Source organism: Parasteatoda tepidariorum, chromosome 6 (assembly GCF_982258835.1).
Source record: "Parasteatoda tepidariorum strain Cologne lab strain chromosome 6, Ptep-v5.0, whole genome shotgun sequence".
Classification (NCBI taxonomy): domain Eukaryota; kingdom Metazoa; phylum Arthropoda; class Arachnida; order Araneae; family Theridiidae; genus Parasteatoda; species Parasteatoda tepidariorum.
In genome coordinates, this window is record NC_141760.1 from 82,346,100 (window position 1) to 82,365,897 (window position 19,798).

The following is a 19,798-nucleotide window of genomic DNA, read 5'->3' on the forward strand; positions in this document are numbered from 1 at the left end:
CCTATCTAAAAATATTATTTTTTACATTTATTCATTATTTTTCATTGTTAAATTGTTATGTGATGTTATTTGTTATTATTTATTGTTAAAGGTCAAAAACTTTCTGAATTGTAAAGCACAGGAATATTTACATAATTTTAAGCAGAATGGACAAATTTAAATGTAATTGCTTAAGCAGTTATTGAGAAATGAACATTTAAAAATACAACTATTTTGCAGTTCCCTTGGAAACTACTTGGCCGATATCGTTTAAATTTTGTACTTTGATCGAAATATAAAATTATCAAGAAATTTCAGATTATTTTGAAGAAAATAATAAATATTTTTTTAAAAATTGTATTTTGATTTAAAAAAAACGAGTTTTATAATTGTGTGCAGAATCATTTATTTTTATTAGTTTAAATTGTTCCAGACATATGGCGAAATACGCAAAAAGTAATTGATCGGTCTCCTGCCTAAACTATGGGAATCATATTTTCTAGATTATGGCTACATTAGGCTAATATATATATATATATATATTTAATTTATCTAGATTATGGCTAATACTTTGAGTGTTAAAAATACAAGTACATTAAAAAGATGCATTTGCACGTTTTTTTGATACAAGGTTTACAGATAGTACGTTTCTCGTGTCTGATTTCGCAACTTAAAATATTTTTTGTATGAATTAATGAGTATATTTAAGGTTAGAGATTGCATCAATAACCTTATATTTCAGATTAAAAATTTTTTTAAGGTGTTTGATTTTTTATTTCGCGTACTACCATGTTTTAAATTAGTGATTTTCTGCACAAAAGGTTTTTGTTTTTAAATATTATCGATAATTACTAATTCAAATTTTCTACTATAACTTTTTGTTATATAAGCTTCCCCTGCACCATTCAAAATATTTTGTTTTTAATCACCGAATAAAAAGAACAAGCATCCAAAACTTTCTGGATAGTATGGCGTTTTTTTAACTGTTAACATTCGAATTAAATGTCGAATATTAAAATTCGAAAATTTCTCTCACTTCCCTTCTAAAATAGGAAATAAAACTATATATATCTTGTAAAAATATATTTATATTATCAAAATATTTAAACAAATTAATGTTGATCTGAGCACTAAACGACTAATTTAAGAAATCAAGAATATGCTATCAATTAAATTGATTACATTAAAAACAAATAACAAATAAATTATACCAAATGAATTACAAATAAAAAATTTTAATGTTAGATCATGCATGATAGTGACTAGCTTCGGTTCGTATTATCCAATACTTCACGCATTTAATTAGAATTCTTCAACTAATTCATAAAAACTGTTCCATTTCGCACACTTATTTGTTTCTATTATCTCTGCGCACACACTTTGGCCTTTAACTCAAGTACTATTCAGATGGTAATCTAAGTTGACATTGGCGAGCGTTATTACAATAAAATAAAAAAAAGGAAAAAAAAGTGCGGAAGAGAAAGTTTTTTTTTCCAATGTTACTTATACATTCTTCCTCCTCAATCAGTTCGTGGGTAGGTAACAACAAAGACAAGGTACACGATCCTCAAGGCTGTAAGGTCGTGGGATAGAGACCATCCTCAATCAACTTCAAAAAGAATTCCGTCAAAGAATTGCCAAAACGAAGGTACTAAATCAGTGGGAAAAATGAGGTAACGATTAATGGAGAACACCCTATTCCACAGAAATGAGACCGCGTTCTTCTATTTCCTTTGCTAAATGAGTTAATTGCACTTTCTGCCTAATGATATTTTGGATGGAATTTTTTTTTTTACTCTTTATTTTAAATGATCCTTTAATGTAAGGTTTCTGATACAATTTAAAAGCTTTTAGTCGAGTAAAAAAAATCTTAATGGCGATCTGTCGAATCTTTTCAATTTTCTTGCAAAAATATACGAGCAATTACTTATTTTACCTGAATATCAAAGTGAATAGATCTGTTTCATCAGCGTAGGGGTTAGTTAGAATTTGAATAAAATTGTCAAAATATCGCAAAATTTCTTATTAAAAAACTTACAGTTTGAGTATGGAATTGATGCAAAATTGAAAAGAATGAAACATTATTTTATATAATAAGTTATTTCACGAATGTAGGTATTAAATTTAGTTTTGATTTAGATAGTATAATTTTATTTTAAAATTAATAGTCATAGAATAATGAACACATTTACTACAAAATGGAATTAAGTATGCTTTAAATAAAGAGTTTTTTTAAATTTTAATTCACGGAAGAGATTTGGATATTTTTAAATATTTGGATATTTTTTATTGGAACTTAGATTCTTAGCTCTGGAACAGAGAATTGTCGAAAGTTTTGTTGAATCAATTAGTTTGAATACATAAATAAATAAATGGAATACATGAATACATAAATGGAATTTATGTATTTAGCATAGTTTGAACATAAATGGAATTTGCGATTGCTAATAAGTGTTGATATTATATCATTTCCTTGTTAAAAATAACCAATAAGTATAAAACTATTTCTGCAAAAACAAGTTTCATTAAAATGTATACGTATACGTCCTAAAAATTCATAAAAACCCGACTTTTAACGAAACAGGGAAAGGATGTTGATGAATGCATAGATTCTTCCATTATAGAACTACATTCCTACACCGACGATAAAACAACATAATTATACTATATTGTTTAAAGAACACAAACAACTCTACAATAATTTAGTTCTTTTTAAAATCACTTTATCAATTTACATGCATATTATTAATGAGAAAGACCGCTTTGCTTAATTTTCGGTAATTTAAACAGTTCTATACACGATGGCAAAATTAAGTTTTAAGGGTGACACACGCAAAATCTATTTTCATTTTCATAACTTTTATGCTGTCAATGTTCTATGTAGTTTCGGTGAGGAGAGCTACTCTTTTCTATGTATAAAACTCATTTTATTTTTTATTGTTTAAGTATGTTTGATCCTATGTTGGAGACTAAAATTGCTAATTAAAGCTAAATAATGATTAGTGTTGTAATTGTTTTCTGCTTGATAAGCCTATAAGCATGCGATTGTCTTATAAAGGATTTTCTGTCAAAATTTTGAAGTCAGGTTTGAATTAAATTCTAGAGTACATTTTTTGCAATAGCGTGAAGGTTAGTCGCGTTGGGTCAAGGGATAAAGCGTTCGTCTCCCAATGAGGTAACCAGGGTTCGAAGTTTAGCTGTGGCTGGCTGATACGAATTCTGTTCCCGGTTTGCACCGACCATAATATCCTCAGTGGTAGATGGATCCAAGATTATAATCCTCTTGCAGTTGGGCTAACCACGGGAGGTTTCCATGGTTTTCCTTTCTATGTAACGCTAATGCGAGTTGCTCCATCAAAAATATTCAACCGTTCAAGTTCTACACTGTGAACAAAATTTCACAGAATTTTCTTTACAACGGGCAAGTTTCTAACTATGTAGGTAAGTTACCAATATTAAGATTGGAAAAAGCAATGTTTGCATGCAGAATGCACTTGTTTTCTACGACCAAAGATGAGTTGGATGCAACTCTCAAATAATCCAAGCTCCAAATAATTTATTAACATATTATTGTGTAAAATATACTTTACAAAGAATGATGAGTGCAAGCCATGTAATCTGAATAATTATACGTAAATCTGAATACAAAATAACTTCATTAGGAATTTGATTTAATTTATAATTAGATTACCAATTATAATTATTTATTCATTTTGTACATTACATTACTTTTGGAATAAATTATGTAAAAAAAAGATTTTGTAGTTTTTGAGTGTACTAAAATTGCAAGTCTTCGCGGTGATTATCATAATAACTTATTTAAAAATTGTTTTGCATAGAAATTGGAACATTTTATGAAAAAAATCTTTTCTTAAATCTATACATATGATATAATATAAAATATAGAAGCAATATATTCGGTTTTGACGTTTTAGATATGCAGAAAATAAAATTACAGATTAAACAAGATTTGAAAGTGTTATACTGGTGACAATGTTACTGCGTAAATACGAGTTGAACAATGAAAGTACCTACAAAGATTTTAACTTAATCGGTTGACAAGAAACCAAGTATATTATACTAAGAACTAATTTTATAATTCCTTTAAATTTAGGTATTATAATTTAAAAAGTCAAATTACAATTTAGTTACTTTTTTATTAAATGTATAAACTCTGGTTTTATATTTCACCGTTATTGAATGTCAATTCAAATTTCTCTCTGAATATTTGTTACATTTATCTTCAAGAGCATAAAAAATTAGGTTATGCAACTAATTTCTGTAAGCAATTACAGAAATTAAATTATTACCTTGTCAGTTGTACTTGTTCCAAACCATTTTTTTACCGAAATAAATCATACCTTAATTCAAGATTTAAAGGGCATAAATAAGAAATAATTATTTCAATACAAAAAAGAAAAAGAAAAAATATTTAATTTGGTAAATTTTTTTCTTTCTTGAAATCGTAAACTGATACGATAAATTTCAACAAAACGTAGTAGCTATTAGATAACTCTAGCTAAATTCATAAAAATTATATTGAATCTTTAACGTACAATGAATAATTAAAAAATAATTTAAAGATATAATGTAAACATTTATTTGATTACCTACGAATTAATATCTTAAATGTTTCTTGAAACTGCAGCAAAATATCGGCTATAGGATTTCTTTACCACAATGATTTTCCTATAAGTTTTCGTCACTGCTGTATTTCTGCTAAACTTCGTATCAAGTAAGCTTGGCCATCTCGATATTTTTATTAAAGAAAAACGTAGCTCCATATTGTCACTTTCTCATATTTATCACAATTCAATTGCAACTAAAAAGTTCGTTTTTTGATTATGTTATGTAAGAAACAAATAAATTTAAAAATAGAACACAAAATTTCGCAGTTAGATAAACTAGCAGTAAACGGTAATTTCTCGTGGGCAAACGATTTTTTTTTTGTTTATTTACAGACAAAATGGTTTAAACATAATCGAAAAATGCATTGAAGAATAATTTATATGATAATATTAAATTAAACTTATTTTATTTATGATAAAATATGAATATAATTTGTATTGCAATAAAACTGCAAGAGAATTCTAACCGAAATAAGTTTTTAGAAATGAAAATAATTGGGTATAATATTAAAAAAACACAACTACTTCCACTTAGTAGGAATAACATTTACCATGACGCAATGCTAAATTCTATGCCACTATCCACATAAATGCCACTATCCACATAAATCAATTATTAATGAAAAATCGAATATCAATTACTTTTCTTTATAATGCAATAAAATCTGGCGAGCAGCTATTTAAACGATTAAACACTTCGTTTGTTTATTTGTGGCTTGAAGTTAGGCTCGCAGAAAATGGCGTTCATGGGTTAAATTTGGTAGGAATAACACAACCTGTGACGTAGGCTATAGTATACCCAATTATCCTGAGAAATTTTTTGAAATGCAAACGATAATATATAGTGAATACTCATTTTGTTAGAGTAGAAAAATGGTTATATTATTTCTCTTTTCTGTACTGTAAACTATGTTCGCTTTCAAATCAATCGTAATTTCAAATGACTTTTATTTTCTCATGATCAACAAAGTATTTTGGTGTATCATACTTATTAACAATCATTTAATCGTTATCATTGAGGCGCAAACTATAAATTTAAAAATTAAATTTAGAAACTCTAAAGTAAATCAAAACTTTTTCTACTCCAAAATATTTCATGCATTATTATTCTAATTAAATTATCGTAAGTAGCTTTTGCTGACTTTTATTTTCTTATGAACAATAAAATATTTTGGCGTATCATGCTCATTAGCTACCACTTTACATTTTATATAGTAAGTAGAATTATATTGAGTATATTAAAAAAATGCAAACAGCAAATTAAATTCGCAAAACATTTTCGTCTCGAATAGTAAAAAAAATATTTCATTTATTATTATTATTATTCATTTATTATTCCAATTAAATTATACGCAATGGTCAAAGCTAATAAATCAATGCTGATTTTCAAATCCTCCTTTAGAACAAAATAGGTCACTCTTATAATAAACTGCTTCTAAATTCAAACACAGCTATGCAAAGCGTATTTTATTCGCCATTTTTTAAGCTAATAAAAAATGGCGGAAGGAACACTCTCTAATTAGATTTCAGGCAACTTATCCACCTGTCTTATTACAAAATATACCGTTTTCATGTCCACATTTGGCGCATCTGCGAAGTGACCCTTTAACATTACCTCCGACCTTACAAACCAGTCTTCTTCACTTGTTCGAAAGAAAAACTTTAACTTTCTTAGACGAAGTTTCATCTTCCGACATCATTATCGATTCGACTTGAATACAAAGAGGATCCCTTTGCCGCTTATTCGAAAAAGAATGAATTTGGCGGTGACTACTGGTGTTTTGTTCTTGGTTATAATTTCTTTTGTCTCACCTGGTAAGTGTTATTTATTGTTCTTCTGCTCTTTTTACAGAAAAACAGGGCAAATCGTAAATCGATTTTAAATTTTGATGAGAGAATCGACTTTAGAATTTTGTGTTAAATTGGTATTATTATAATTGAAAAGCTAAGTGTTATAAAATAATTAGTGATATTTTAAAGCATTCAAAAATTTATGGGTTTACAATTAAGTCATGATGTTAAATACAAGTAAAACAATGTTTTGATCTGAAACAATGCAATGGCGAACATAGGTGTTTAGATATCCGGAGAAAATTCGTCAGTTAGGTCCCCTGAGAAGAGAAATACAATCACTGCTAGAAATAATAATAATAAAAATTTCTGAATCCCATTTCATATACGTAGAAATTATTCTACGTTAAATGATTTATGACTTATTATTCTTATATATTTTTCGTTGATGCTGAGGATATTTAAATTGTAATGTTCTAATTTCCTGTTTAAATTTGTTTGAAAATCATATTTTATTCTTTGTAAAATAGTTTACTTCAGCCAAGTATTTTCCTGTTAAAACAATTAAATTTAATAATAAAAATAGTTATGGTTTTAAAGTTTTTGTGTCATTAATCAACAGTAGGATGTCCCACCCCCTTGGATGGATGCTTAGGGCCTTAGATCCTTCGCCTCCTTCTTGGCATGCTACTGAACCCATATAGAACCATGAAATAGTCTTAAGCCAAGATAAGGCTATGTTATGGTTTTAAGAGATGTTAGAGCATGTAAGAGATTTAAGATCATGTCATGGATTTAAACAAGGCATGGGACATAAATTCATGATCTAAACATGAAACTATGTTGTGAGAGAAGACAGTAACGTATTTGATTTTTTTTTTCAACTAAGCAATGTGTAATAAAAAAATATCCTTTATAAACGGCTATATGATAGTTTTATACTTTCTAAACAGGTTTTTCCTCAAATATATTAAATTATGATTTAAAATATTTTCCAATCAAGCTTGTTAATTGAGATATGAGGCGTTATTCCATAATATGAGGCGTTAGTTCCATAATGGTGTCTTTAATTCAGATCAGGGATTCTGCTTCTTCCATGTTCTATGGAGGATTATATGAATGCTATTTATTACTTAAATAACTAACTAATATTTTTTATGTCATTCCATTCATTGAAATTTGTTTTATTGGGCCTAATTACGAAATTTAAGTTTTGAGTTTTTATTTTATTAGAATTCTTTTTCAGTGTGAAGAGAGAACCCTTACATGCAAATTCTCTATATAATTTTTTATTTTATCAAAAGTAGGTTAGTATTAGTTGACAAATTCAAAAAATTATTGGATTAAAATATGAAGAAAAAGACATCTTTATATTTATATTTTGATGTATTTTATTATTTGATATAGTGACATTCTGAAAAACTGAACTGAAAGACCCATGAAAAAATTGCAAAATTTATATACAATAAATATTTTTTTTAAAAAGTAAGAAAAAATAAGAAATATAATTTTCAAAAGATAAAAAAAAATGTTTACACATAATATTTTTAGGCATTTTAACACAAAACGAAAGGAAACTATTTTGAAGGTCTTGACTAAGAGCCCAAAAAGAATGAAGTAGAAAACTCCTTAAGTTCTAGAAATCGGAATTATTCGTTTCTTATATCTCCGAAATAATTTTTTTCTTTTTGGATTTTAAACGTGTTTTTAATTTTTTTTTAAAATTTTTGACTCCGATTGCTTTTAAATTTATTACAATTATTATTCTTATAAATAAATAAAGCTATTTAACAGATAAATATTGGCCCAATCAAAATATTTCATAAAGAATAAACTATGATTTTCAAACAAGTTTAATAGTGAAGTTTTTGGTCAATTGAAATTAAAACTCCTTTGGAATAATATATTTTTTTAACATAGATGAATTTCCGCTTATAATTACATAAAAGTGCATCTTAAATATGCGTTTGGCTTTTTTTATTACTACATATCTTTTCAATAAATTTATATTTTTAAAATGAAATCGCTTATTTTCTATTTTACATCCTTCAGTAATTTCACGATACTTTTCAAGGGCATCCACACACCACTGCCATCTTATTGATGTTAATTTTCAATTTTCAGTGTGAATATACATAGAATTTTAAAAATTGTGTGGATTTATTATTTTATTTTCTGTGAGAGATAAGTATTTTCTGTATAAAAAAATTTACTCCTACTGAATGAGGCTTTTGGTTTTTCTAAAAATCGAAATTGACGAATAATACCGTAAGGATTAATGTTAAGATCTTTTTTAAAAATATTTTGACAGTTATATCGCTAAATTAATTTTATGAAATACATTGTTTTTTCATATCTATATAATGTGTGGCGTCATACAAATAACTGAAACTATAAATTAATTCTCTGTGTTTTTAGAGATTAGGATAAAAAAACGTAAAGAAGTGTTTAGTAAACAAAAATAAAAAGTAGGCCAATCCGCACTTTATAAACTAGAATCGCAAAAAATTTAAGATCATCAAAAATAACTTTTTCTGCATAGATACAAATAGCAGCATAACTGTTAAGAAATGTAGAGCTCAATAAGGTTGGTTTTAAATAAAGGAACGAGTTATTTTTAAACGATATCGACGAAAAGTATTTTTAAAATTCGATTCGCCCAAAGATATCATAAAATACACATAAAAAACGCTGTACGGCCAAAATCTTACGTTATGGTATTTGTTGAGCTAAATTACTCATTCAAATTGCGTTGTTATCTTAAAGGGAAAACACTCTTTTCGCAATAAATAACACGTTCTGGTTTCTGAAGTCAAAAAGTCCAAATTCTAGAAAACTATTATCTCCTAGAAATTGCTTTTTACTAGTTCTTTGCATTATAGCCGTCCTTGTTGCCAACAGTATTTTCTATATTGCATTCTAAAATAATTTTTTTTTCTCCTCACATACGACAAAATATTTGTTCTGCAAAATTGGAAACAAATATTTCGAAATCCTTTATATCTATGACCTCGGGCATATTAAGTAGTTTTCTTTGGTAACTCATTATACGCTTTTCACAGGAAAACATCGTGATTTATGGATCGCCCAACTGCTTGGCCTCGTAATTGTTGCCAGTTCTGTAATTCAACATTGGTCTACACCTGCAATCACATCGAATTGTTTATTCTTGGCGGCGAGCAGTTTGTAAAATCATTAGCCTTTATAATTTGTTGACTCGAGGAACTTAGGTATTTCACGGTTTAACACGCAGATTACTTACTAGTAGCTTTTTGAGAGAACTCTATATCACGGGAGAAACCATTCACAGTAAATTCTTTTTCACCTCTTTAAGTAAATTAAATTTAAAGTAAAAAAAAATTGAGTAAGCCATAAACCTAGGGTAAGCCATGAAGTGTATAATAAAGATGCTGGTTCATGTTAGTGGCCACCTCAGTGAGCGGGTTCAATCCATATTAAGAAAAACACTATAAGATAACAATGACAAAAACACTAATTAAACTTATTATTTCTCAAGCAATAACTTATTTTTTTAGCTCAATGAGCTAATTTTGCTTCAATTTTAAAATTTCAAATACGTTTAACTTAGGTACTATTTTATATCATACAGCTACGGCTGATATGAAGGTAATTATAGTATATTCATTAATTTTTGCGTAAATTAATTGAAATTTAAAACATAATTCAATTAAAACTAAAAACATTATCCAATATAGTGAGCTTTCAGAAAAGGCTCCTCTGTAGCACGGTAAAACATCCATGCGCATTTTTTAACCATCAATTATACACAAAACTCAGAAGCTCTTTAAAAACTAAAGTTAAAATCATAGATCTTTTGAGAAGCTACGATTGACTACGTAACTTCGTTTAAAATAATATCTACCTGCTCATGCAATAATGTTTGCGAGTTTTTTTTATTGAGAGAAAATAAAAAAAATAGACACAAAACTTTATTGATCTATGGATAAACTTAAGTCCCTTAATTAAGCTGTGATTGCAAAAAAATTAAAAACTTCATAAATTTAATAAATTAGCATAAAATATTATCTATAATTGGGTATAATATAAAAAAAACACAACTACTTCCACTTAGTAGGAATAACATTTACCATGACGCAATGCTAAATTCTATGCCACTATCCACATAAATGCCACTATCTACATAAATCAATTATTAATCAAAAATCGAATATCAATTACTTTTCTTTATAATGCAATAAAATCTGGCGAGCAGCTATTTAAACGATCAAACACTTCGTTTGTTTATTTGTTACTTGAAGTTAGGCTCGCAGAAAATGCCGTTCATGGGTTAAATTTAGTAGGAATAACACAACCTGTGACGTAGGCTATAGTATACCCAATTGTATAAAACAACTGCATGCGCATTTTTTATACTATTTCAGTTGGAGTAGGAGTGTAAGGTTTCTGAAAATTTGGAGTTGGAGGTTGATGCTTTGAAGGCTAAATTCGCAAAGTTATGATCAATAGTTTAAATAAACCTCGGAAAAGGCATATTTTTTATTGAGTGAACATAAAAAATGAGTACAAGATTTCGCTGATTTATGGATACTATTAAGTCCCCAAACCAAATTGTAATTGTAAAATTTATGAAATTTTTTTCTTCTACTTTAAAGTTATAAGTAACTATAAATAAAGAAAAGGAAAGATTCCAAAACAATGGCAATTTCTCCACCTGATTTATTATTTCTATATTCAGTTCGGAAACTTCTACTTATTTTGAGCGAGAAATATTAACGATAACAGTAAAAGTCTATCTGACCTTTCTTTTTTATCACCATGACATAAGAAACGGAAATGTCATATCTTCTTTAAAATTCTTTGCTAACAATACAGTTTATGATAATATGGCAAGCTCAACAATATATCCGAGAGAATAAGAGCTTCTTAATGACATTAAAGTTACATTTATTAAGAGTAAATGTATGTTAACAACAGTCAGAGATTTTTTAAAAGATATCAAAGTCTATTCTTTCAAGCAAATAACAGAAATGAGATATGATAGCGATTATAATCAACAATCGAACATTATGCGAATACCGCATAGGATTTATTATATGACCTATAATCTCAGTTGCTAAATGACACGATGACGCACATCAAATATTCTATAATTGTTCATAATATACAATAAAACAGCAATTTTAAAAGATTTAATTTAGATTGATTGATAAAAAATGTAATTTAAAGACTTAATTTCGTTCTGCAAATCCCTTTTTTAAATTAGAGAAAATAATATTTTGTGCAGTTTTTGAATGACTTATTAAAGCGGTAGTTTCTATAAATGGATTTATTTTCTCGGAGACTGTAAGTGATTTTATTAGTCACTTAAAATGTCTTACCTATTTTCATAAATCGTACTGGAGATAGGTAGGTAGATATTTTATTTAAGTCTACATCGCTGCGCAAAGGGCTATTGTCGAAGCTCTGGGAAACATCCTAAGAGTGATCCGAAGACATGCCAGCCATCACAATTTTGATCCTCTGCAGAAGGAATCTCATTCGCGAGGTAACTTTCTCAATTTAGACATATATCTGAAGGGAAAGGAAATTTCCTCCAGATCCCTGTACCCACGGTACTGCACGGCGACCGACCACTTTGGGCGGATGGAGGTCAGTTATGAGTTTAAACCAATTTTCGTTCATATTTCAATGATTTGAAAATTTATTCCGTGAAAAAGTTGTACTATATTTATGTTTAAATTAATCGGATACTTTTTCTATAAGTTAAGACTTTGGTTTTAAAAAATCGCAGCTGAGAGGTTTTTAAAAAGCATTTAACTGTACTAATACGCTTTCGTTTTTATAGCTTTTTGGAGAATAGATCTATTATAGTTATGATCTATTCTCAAATATCAGGTTGCATATATATAGGGATAATATATATAATTTAACCCTTTCTTTACGATCTCCGTATTTTCTCGGCATTCGTGCGATGCGTATGTGTATCCGCGCTTTACTTAGCCGGTGTCAGCTTGATACCGTTAGATAACAGTCCCAATATGCTATAAACTATCACTGGCTAATATTTCATTGGATAATATTTCATATAAGACTAGTACCAATTAAAATACATTTTGAATCTGTTTAGTATGTTTTGTAAGTCGATAGTTGGATTTTTATTAATAATACTTTTTTTTAAAATTTTATTCCGGGGTTGAACAGCTGACCCAATTTTGAGTTTACGATAAGATTATCAATGTAGGTGATGTATCACGACTATGACTCCGTAGCCTTATAATTTTGAATCTACCTAAGAATGCATGGGAACTCCTGGATCAAGCATAGGATAAACTAGCCTTCGTGGAGGATTTTTTGATGGAACTAACCCGCATTTGCGTTACATGGAGAGAAAAACCACGAAAACCTTCCACGGTTAGCTCGACGGCAAGAGGATTCTAATCCCTGATCCGTCTAGTATTGAAGATATTTTACGTCAGCACTGTGGTCCATGCGAGTCTGGCGCAGAATTCGTATTGACCAGCCACAGCTGGGATTCGCACCTGAGTCACCTCATTTGGAGGCAAATGCTCAATCCTGTGAGCCACCGAAAATCTCCAAATGAATTGTTATATAATACTGAAATAAAAAAATTTGAACATCAAATTACAGACATGAATTATGTACACTTCGCTGGGCTGTGCGCCGTTTAGTGGCGTCATTTCAGAGAAGCTGATTGCGTAATGAAAAGGTGAAAAGGTTTAATGTATTTCGTAACGACCACTCTTGGTATAGATTTTCAGAGCTATTTTTTGATTAAATAATCACAAATGATCGCAATTAAAATTTTCAAATCAATCATGAAGAACGTGAAATCTTTAATTCTAACGAATCATTATCAAGGTTGATTATAAGAAATGAGAAAACCGATTTTTTTTTCTATAGAGGAACTGAAATGCTTCCGACCTTCTTTATGAACTGCTTATTAGTTTTTTAGGTTTTATCCTTATAAACAAACTGGGTTTATATGACTTAAATGTCTCCTTAGCTCTAATAGTTCTAGATACATCAGATTTTAATAATATCTTTGTTTTTACCTAACTTAAATATTATTTTGCGACATCTATCAACCTTAGTTGTTTTTCTTTTCTTTTTTTTCTATAAAATTTTTAAAAATATATATTAAGAGCAGTCATGACGTAATAACCTTAACGCTGGCGGTTATGACAACGTCTGAACTCTGCGCTTTTTATAAAGTATCTGCTTTTACGATTTTCTCTCCTACAAGCAAGTGAGAGAAAAAAGCTATTTCTACAAGTAGACATTTATTGTTAGATGTTGGATGCGAAGCGCATTGTCATCAATTTCCAAGCAATTTGCACGCCTTTTCTAAAAAAAGCTTTTTCGATTCGCTCTTAATGATTGTCTTCAAAATGTAAACATTCTGAAGAACACTTTTTGTCGTAAAATTCCATTAACAAATGCTTCTAAGTTCGGATATCATTCTTCAGAATGCACAGTAGCAAATGAAGATGTGAGCCCACACCCTTTATTTCACCTCTGACCTGAAATAAAGAAGTCTCCGCCTGTGTCTACAGATGCAAGTTGAGGTAAAAGCTCGGTATGACGATCCCAAACAGTAAACAAACCGAACTTTCTGGAATCGCATTATAACAGTGGGCGACCCCAATTTAACATATTTTTTTTTACTTACCTGGTAACCCTGATTCACAGAAATACTTTCATTAAAAATAAGGCCCATGGCGGTGAAAAAATTCTAATAATATGCACACAAAAAAGTCAACTTGTTTATATCTCAGTTGCGTAGGTGGATTGCATTTTTTAGATTTGAAATTTTAAATTAAGTTGCCAAGCGAGTAAGAAAAAAAAAAAGTCTTATCAAGCGTTGTTTTAATTGAGTTGAAAGCATAGTTATTGCACCATATTTTAAAACATCTAATAACATTAAAAACAATTAATCTCAAAATAATATTAAAACTAATTAATCTCAAGATCCGTGTCAAATCCTTTTAATTTAGTTAAAAGCTTGAGAATTTCACTTGTCTGTCACAATGAAAAATAACGTTTCCAGAAAACGCCATTTCAAATTAGATAAGACTTCTTTAACTAGTATGTAGGCTAAAACAAAAATCTCTTTACCCAGCATTAACTCACACTTGCAAAAAATTCGGTTCAACGTAACCAGAATACCTGTTTCTTGAACCATAATATCGTGCTAGTTTTCTGCAACTTTAATAAGATTTTAAATTGAACCTCGTGCTCTCGCTTAAAACGAACCAGATCTTTTGGAGCTCGCTCCAAACTGTTCCGATGATGCCGTTTGAAAACAAATAAAAATCGGTTTAAATCGGTTTTCGTTGCAAGGAAAGAGTGGAGACATTCTTCCCTTTTCTCTTTGTTATAAATCAGGGGTTTCCAACTTACATGAGGCCGGGGGCCACAATTAAACACACAAATCAAATGGCGGGCCGCAACTTTATCAAAATTTTATGTAGGACTCTTTAATGTTTGAAGGAACATTAAATATTACTGTCAGTCTTTTACCAAGTTGTACAAAACAAAAGTATTGAATTACAAATTAAAATAAGAAGAAGATTTTTAAAAATATTTAGTTGTTATTTATAATATTTAAAAAAATATTAAAAAAATATTAAATAAATAATAAAAATTTGGGCTACAATAACTGTAATGTGCGCCAATGTATTAAACAATTAATGTGCAACAGATATTTAATTGTTAAGATGTAAAATTTTAAAATGTTTGGTATTAAAACTTACATAGTAGCCCACAAAATATTCAATAAGAAAATTGAGGCTTGTCTGCTGCAACCATCAGTAAATAGATATTTACATTTTAAATTTACAAATGTGCGTGCAAATATTTTCGTCCAAAATGAGTGGTTTCAAAAAGTTAAATCGGAGAATATCTTCGAGAAAATTTCTGATACGCACATGCTAAATTATATTCACAAAATACAAAAAATTGAAATAAAAGAGCAACATACACGATTATTTTTGTATTTGAATAAATATTTCCATGGATGCAAAACCTGAGAAATAATTTTCTTTGCACCGTTGGTATGTTAAATTTCACAGAAACGAAGAGATTAGGTTTTTATTAACGAGAAAAGTATTTTAAACTCATATAGATTTTTTACGAAAATTGTCCGCAAAAAAATAACAACTAATATATTTTAGTTCGCGGGCCACAAAAAAAGGCTCCGCGGGCCGGATGCGGCCCCCGGGCCGCCAGTTGGAAACCCCTGTTATAAATAAACGATTATTTGTAGAATTCATATGCTTTGACTGCAAACTTATCATTTTAATACAAAATATTTTTCAACGCTGCAATGACATTATTGCCATTATTCTTCTGCCACTTTTTTTTAATCAAAATAAAAGCTCATGTAAAATATACATTTAGAAAATAAGAACTTGATTGCTGAATTTAGAGTAATACGATAAAACACATTCAGTAGGAATGTCCCCATAGTTTGTAAAAATCGTTATTTGTATTTCATTATTCCTTGAGATTTCAACTTTTTTATTATAAATAAATTTTCTGTAAGAAATATTTAAAATATTGGTTAAAAATTATTATTAAATAAAGAATAATAGCATCAAGTGAAAATGATGAAATGACTCAAACGAAAAATCAATAGTTAAATGATTTACTACCGTTAAACGATAAACTTCTCAAGAGTAAAGATAATTTGGAGGAGCTGGTTTCAAAAGTTCCGTGTCGTGGAACTGGCCCATAGTATTAAGTAATCTAGTTTAAGAATTTTAATTTGCAAAACGCTTACCAAAATTTTAAAGAAGAGTCCTGATGGTTCAGGGGATGGAGGACTCGCCTCCCAATGAGGTGCCCTTGGTAAGAATGTAGCTATGGCGGGTCGATACGAGATCCGAACCCAGTGGCACCGACCGAGCTGCGTAAAATTTCCTCAGTGGTAGACGGATTATGTGTTAGAGTCCTCTTTCTGTCAGACTAACCGTGGGAGGCTTTCGTGGCTTCTCTCTCCATGTAACGTAAATGTGGGTTAGTTTCATCAAATGTCTTTCATGATTTCTTCCAATATTTGATCCAAGAGTTTTCTTGTCCTCTGGATTGGGTTCAAAATTACAAGGTAGCCTTAAATTCCAAATTTGGGTCGTTTGTGCAGTGGCTGTTATAAAATAAAATTTAAAAAAATTTCAGACAGTGAACTGTTTAAGAAACGTTCCTAAATCTGCATGCATACTACAAAACTATTTATAAATAAAAATGCGGTTCATGAAAATCCCATAGTTGTTCTCCTTGCACCAAAATGCAATGATATACTTAGCAGAAAACTACATTTGTAAAAAGAAAAGAAAAAATGAACTCATTAAAATATTTGAATGTTAGCGTTTCACGGGATTTAGAGATCTGATCATGTAATATGTTTTCACAGAATCATTTAAATTACACATATTAAAAATAGTACACAAGAAAATTTCACAATATTTGGTTTTTGCTATTTCATGGAATCTGCAGATATTATCACGCAATATCTTTTCAATAACCATTTAAATTACTCATAAAAATTACAATCACACTGATAAATTAGTTTTCTGCAAAATACAAGGAAGTATTTAAACCATAAAGGCAAAAATTTATCGCCATAAAATCGGAAGCGGCACAGGAAACATAAAAAGTACACTACTATACATTCCATTTACACTTTAATGATACCCGGGAGATTTTTTTTATAACAGGCAATACATCTACTTTTAAATACACACCATGTCATTCAAGTCACTAATCATAAACGAGGAAAATATGCTATTACCTTTATTATATTCTCTTTGGAGGTAATTTCGTATGGATAGTTTTTTTTAGGAGTGAAATTTCATCAGGCCGGACCTCCCCGAATATTGCTGTTGTTTCAAAGGTGTATTACTATGATGGAAATTGCTGAAATTTTGCAACAGAGAGTTATGAGAAAGGAAACTTCCTTTATTAAATTAAACTTTCTCTTAAAATAATTGATACGTTGAGATTAGGAGGAGATAAAAACAATTCATCATTTAATTTAAAAATCGACAGTTTGTTATAGAATAGATGTGATAACTAGCTGTTACGGTAATATGTAAGTTTTGATTCCAGAACATTCGGCCTAGCTAAGATTAGTGTGGAATGAAAGTAAGGTTTAATCCCACTAGATGCTTGGCTACACTCAGTCTAACTTTTTGTGAAGAGTTACGATATTACCATCAAACGGTGAGAGAAACTATTTTTGACTCTATAACAAACTATACTTTGGATTTTAATTACTGAAAGGTAAGGGCACAAAGATCTGTGCTCAAGAGCAAACAGTACGCACTCTTCGTCATTGCATGCGTTGCGATGGCGACCGTTGATGTTTAATAATCTTTCAGAATTTTTCTTCTTCTTTAAGTTCATTATGCATTGATATTTTTGGTGAGTTTCTTGAATTGTGAAGCCTGAGGGAGATCTTACAAATATTATTGAAATTGTCAATGACGAGAAGCTCAGGCCTTGAACGATGTTTTCTTTGGTTAATTAAGAATCATAAATTTAGTCTACAAGCCGGAAGCGACTTTATAGATCCTAATCTCACGTCATTAGTGTTTAAATTCAAAGTAATAAAATAAACGAATTGAAAAAATATGAGGGTGATGTTTAGCCAAATTCGTATTTACCTACGAAAGGTAAATCTCTTGAGGAGATACTGCGAATTTTGGATACATCACTCAAACAAAAATGTTTTATTACACTTCAGCTAGACGAATCACAATTTCTTGTATAGAAAACAATGACAGAAAAAAAAATCTTGTATTTTTTATGAGTTATGTAATAAAATTGCTGTTTAAATTTAAGCAACTGAGTGAGTGTAACAAAAAAACTACATACTTTTAACTTTTTTTCTTTCTCCATTGGTTCAACAAAAACTATTACATGTTTACTACTTGAAAAACCACGTTATTGATACTACTTGTCATTTTCTTTTTTTAAATTCATGTTTGAAAATCGTGCCTAACATTTCGCCTGGAGATATAAGCTACTATCCTGTCGTTCCACTATTATTTTAAATCTTATTTTACTTGAGGACATGAAATAAGTAAACATAAACTCATAAAATTCTTACGCTACCAGTTAAACAAGAAGACCCTGGAACGTCATTATAGAAAAAAAAATCATCTTATTTTATTAAGTAACAAATGTGCATTAAAAAAAGTTTAATTCGCTAACCTTGTAATTTTAAATCCCAAACAAAAGACAAGGTGGTTCAGAATTAAGCATTGGGATACGCTTGCTTTTATTCATTACTTTTTGAGAAAACTGAGGGGATAGGGATAAGTACGAAAAATTGTCTCAGTTGTTTCCAGAAGATTTGAAAAATCTAATGTGGTCATGCGCACCAATTACTGTGACTGGGTTTAACCGAAAACAGTTTTACGAATCAACAACGCATCATCAGGATTACACTTCAATCGTTTCAATGGGAAAATATTTCTTATTTATGCAGATTACATGGTAATTAATTGGAGTTAATGTGATGTATTCAAAGTAATGGCACTAATAAAAGACACTTGATTAAAAACTTCATCCGCTTCAAATATTTACCAATTGAAAATAACAGTTACAAGTGCTCAAAAACAGACGCCCATTTTCAATGCTTCCCAGACGTCAGGGTTTGAAACATGTCAACTGTTATTTCCAATTTGTATATTTTTGAAGCGAATGAAGTTTTTAATCAATGTAATATCTTACAGTTCTTGGGATTATTTATTTAATGAGAGACACGTTAGTAACCGGAATTTGGGAACAGCCTAAGTCAATTGAGCAACGAATTATATATTTTTTAATAACTTAAAACTGTCATGGCTCATTGCAATATGACTAAAATGTGTTAGTCTACTTAGAAAACACACGAAATATTTCCAATTTACCTGGAGTATTGCAAAATGAAAGCAGCAGTTAGCTAAGAGCAGGGTTTTTCAATCAGCCTTCGGCATATGCATTAATATTTTCATATGCTCGTGTAAATTAATGTTTTTTTTTAATATGTAATTTTTGCTTGACTTTGTAACTTTTGTTATGAAACACTTAATATATTGATCGATTCGTGATATCTTGATGTTCAATATTTATTGATAAATGATTATAATAGGGTATTCAGTTAATATTTGTCAATATTTCAAACAGTTGATAAGTAGCATAGCTACCTCTACAATGATTCAATTGGTGATATCCATTCGTCGAATTTTATCCCAGATAAAATTCTGGTGGGAAAGTATTGTAGCGTAGCTACTACTACAATTATGCAAATATAATTCACTGGGATATAAAAACATGTTAACTCAGTTTTGCACCGAAGGAACCTTTAGATAGATGATGGTAGACATTGGCCGAAACCTATTAACCCCCGCAAA

The 19,798-nt window shown here is 29.5% G+C and overlaps 1 protein-coding gene across 2 annotated transcripts in view; it reads left to right on the forward strand.

Moving 5' to 3' along the window:
* The first annotated feature begins 6,178 nt into the window (after positions 1–6,178).
* LOC107439301 (protein obstructor-E) overlaps positions 6,179–19,798 on the forward strand; it is a 32,307-nt gene continuing 18,687 nt past the window's right edge. For both annotated transcript variants that reach the window (XR_011636369.2, XM_016051857.4), the window contains exon 1: positions 6,179–6,422. Coding sequence is in view for 1 of the 2 variants with exons in the window: in XM_016051857.4 (XP_015907343.2) it covers positions 6,362–6,422 (61 nt within the window). In the remaining variant the exon portion in view is untranslated. The remainder of the gene's footprint in view (positions 6,423–19,798) is intronic.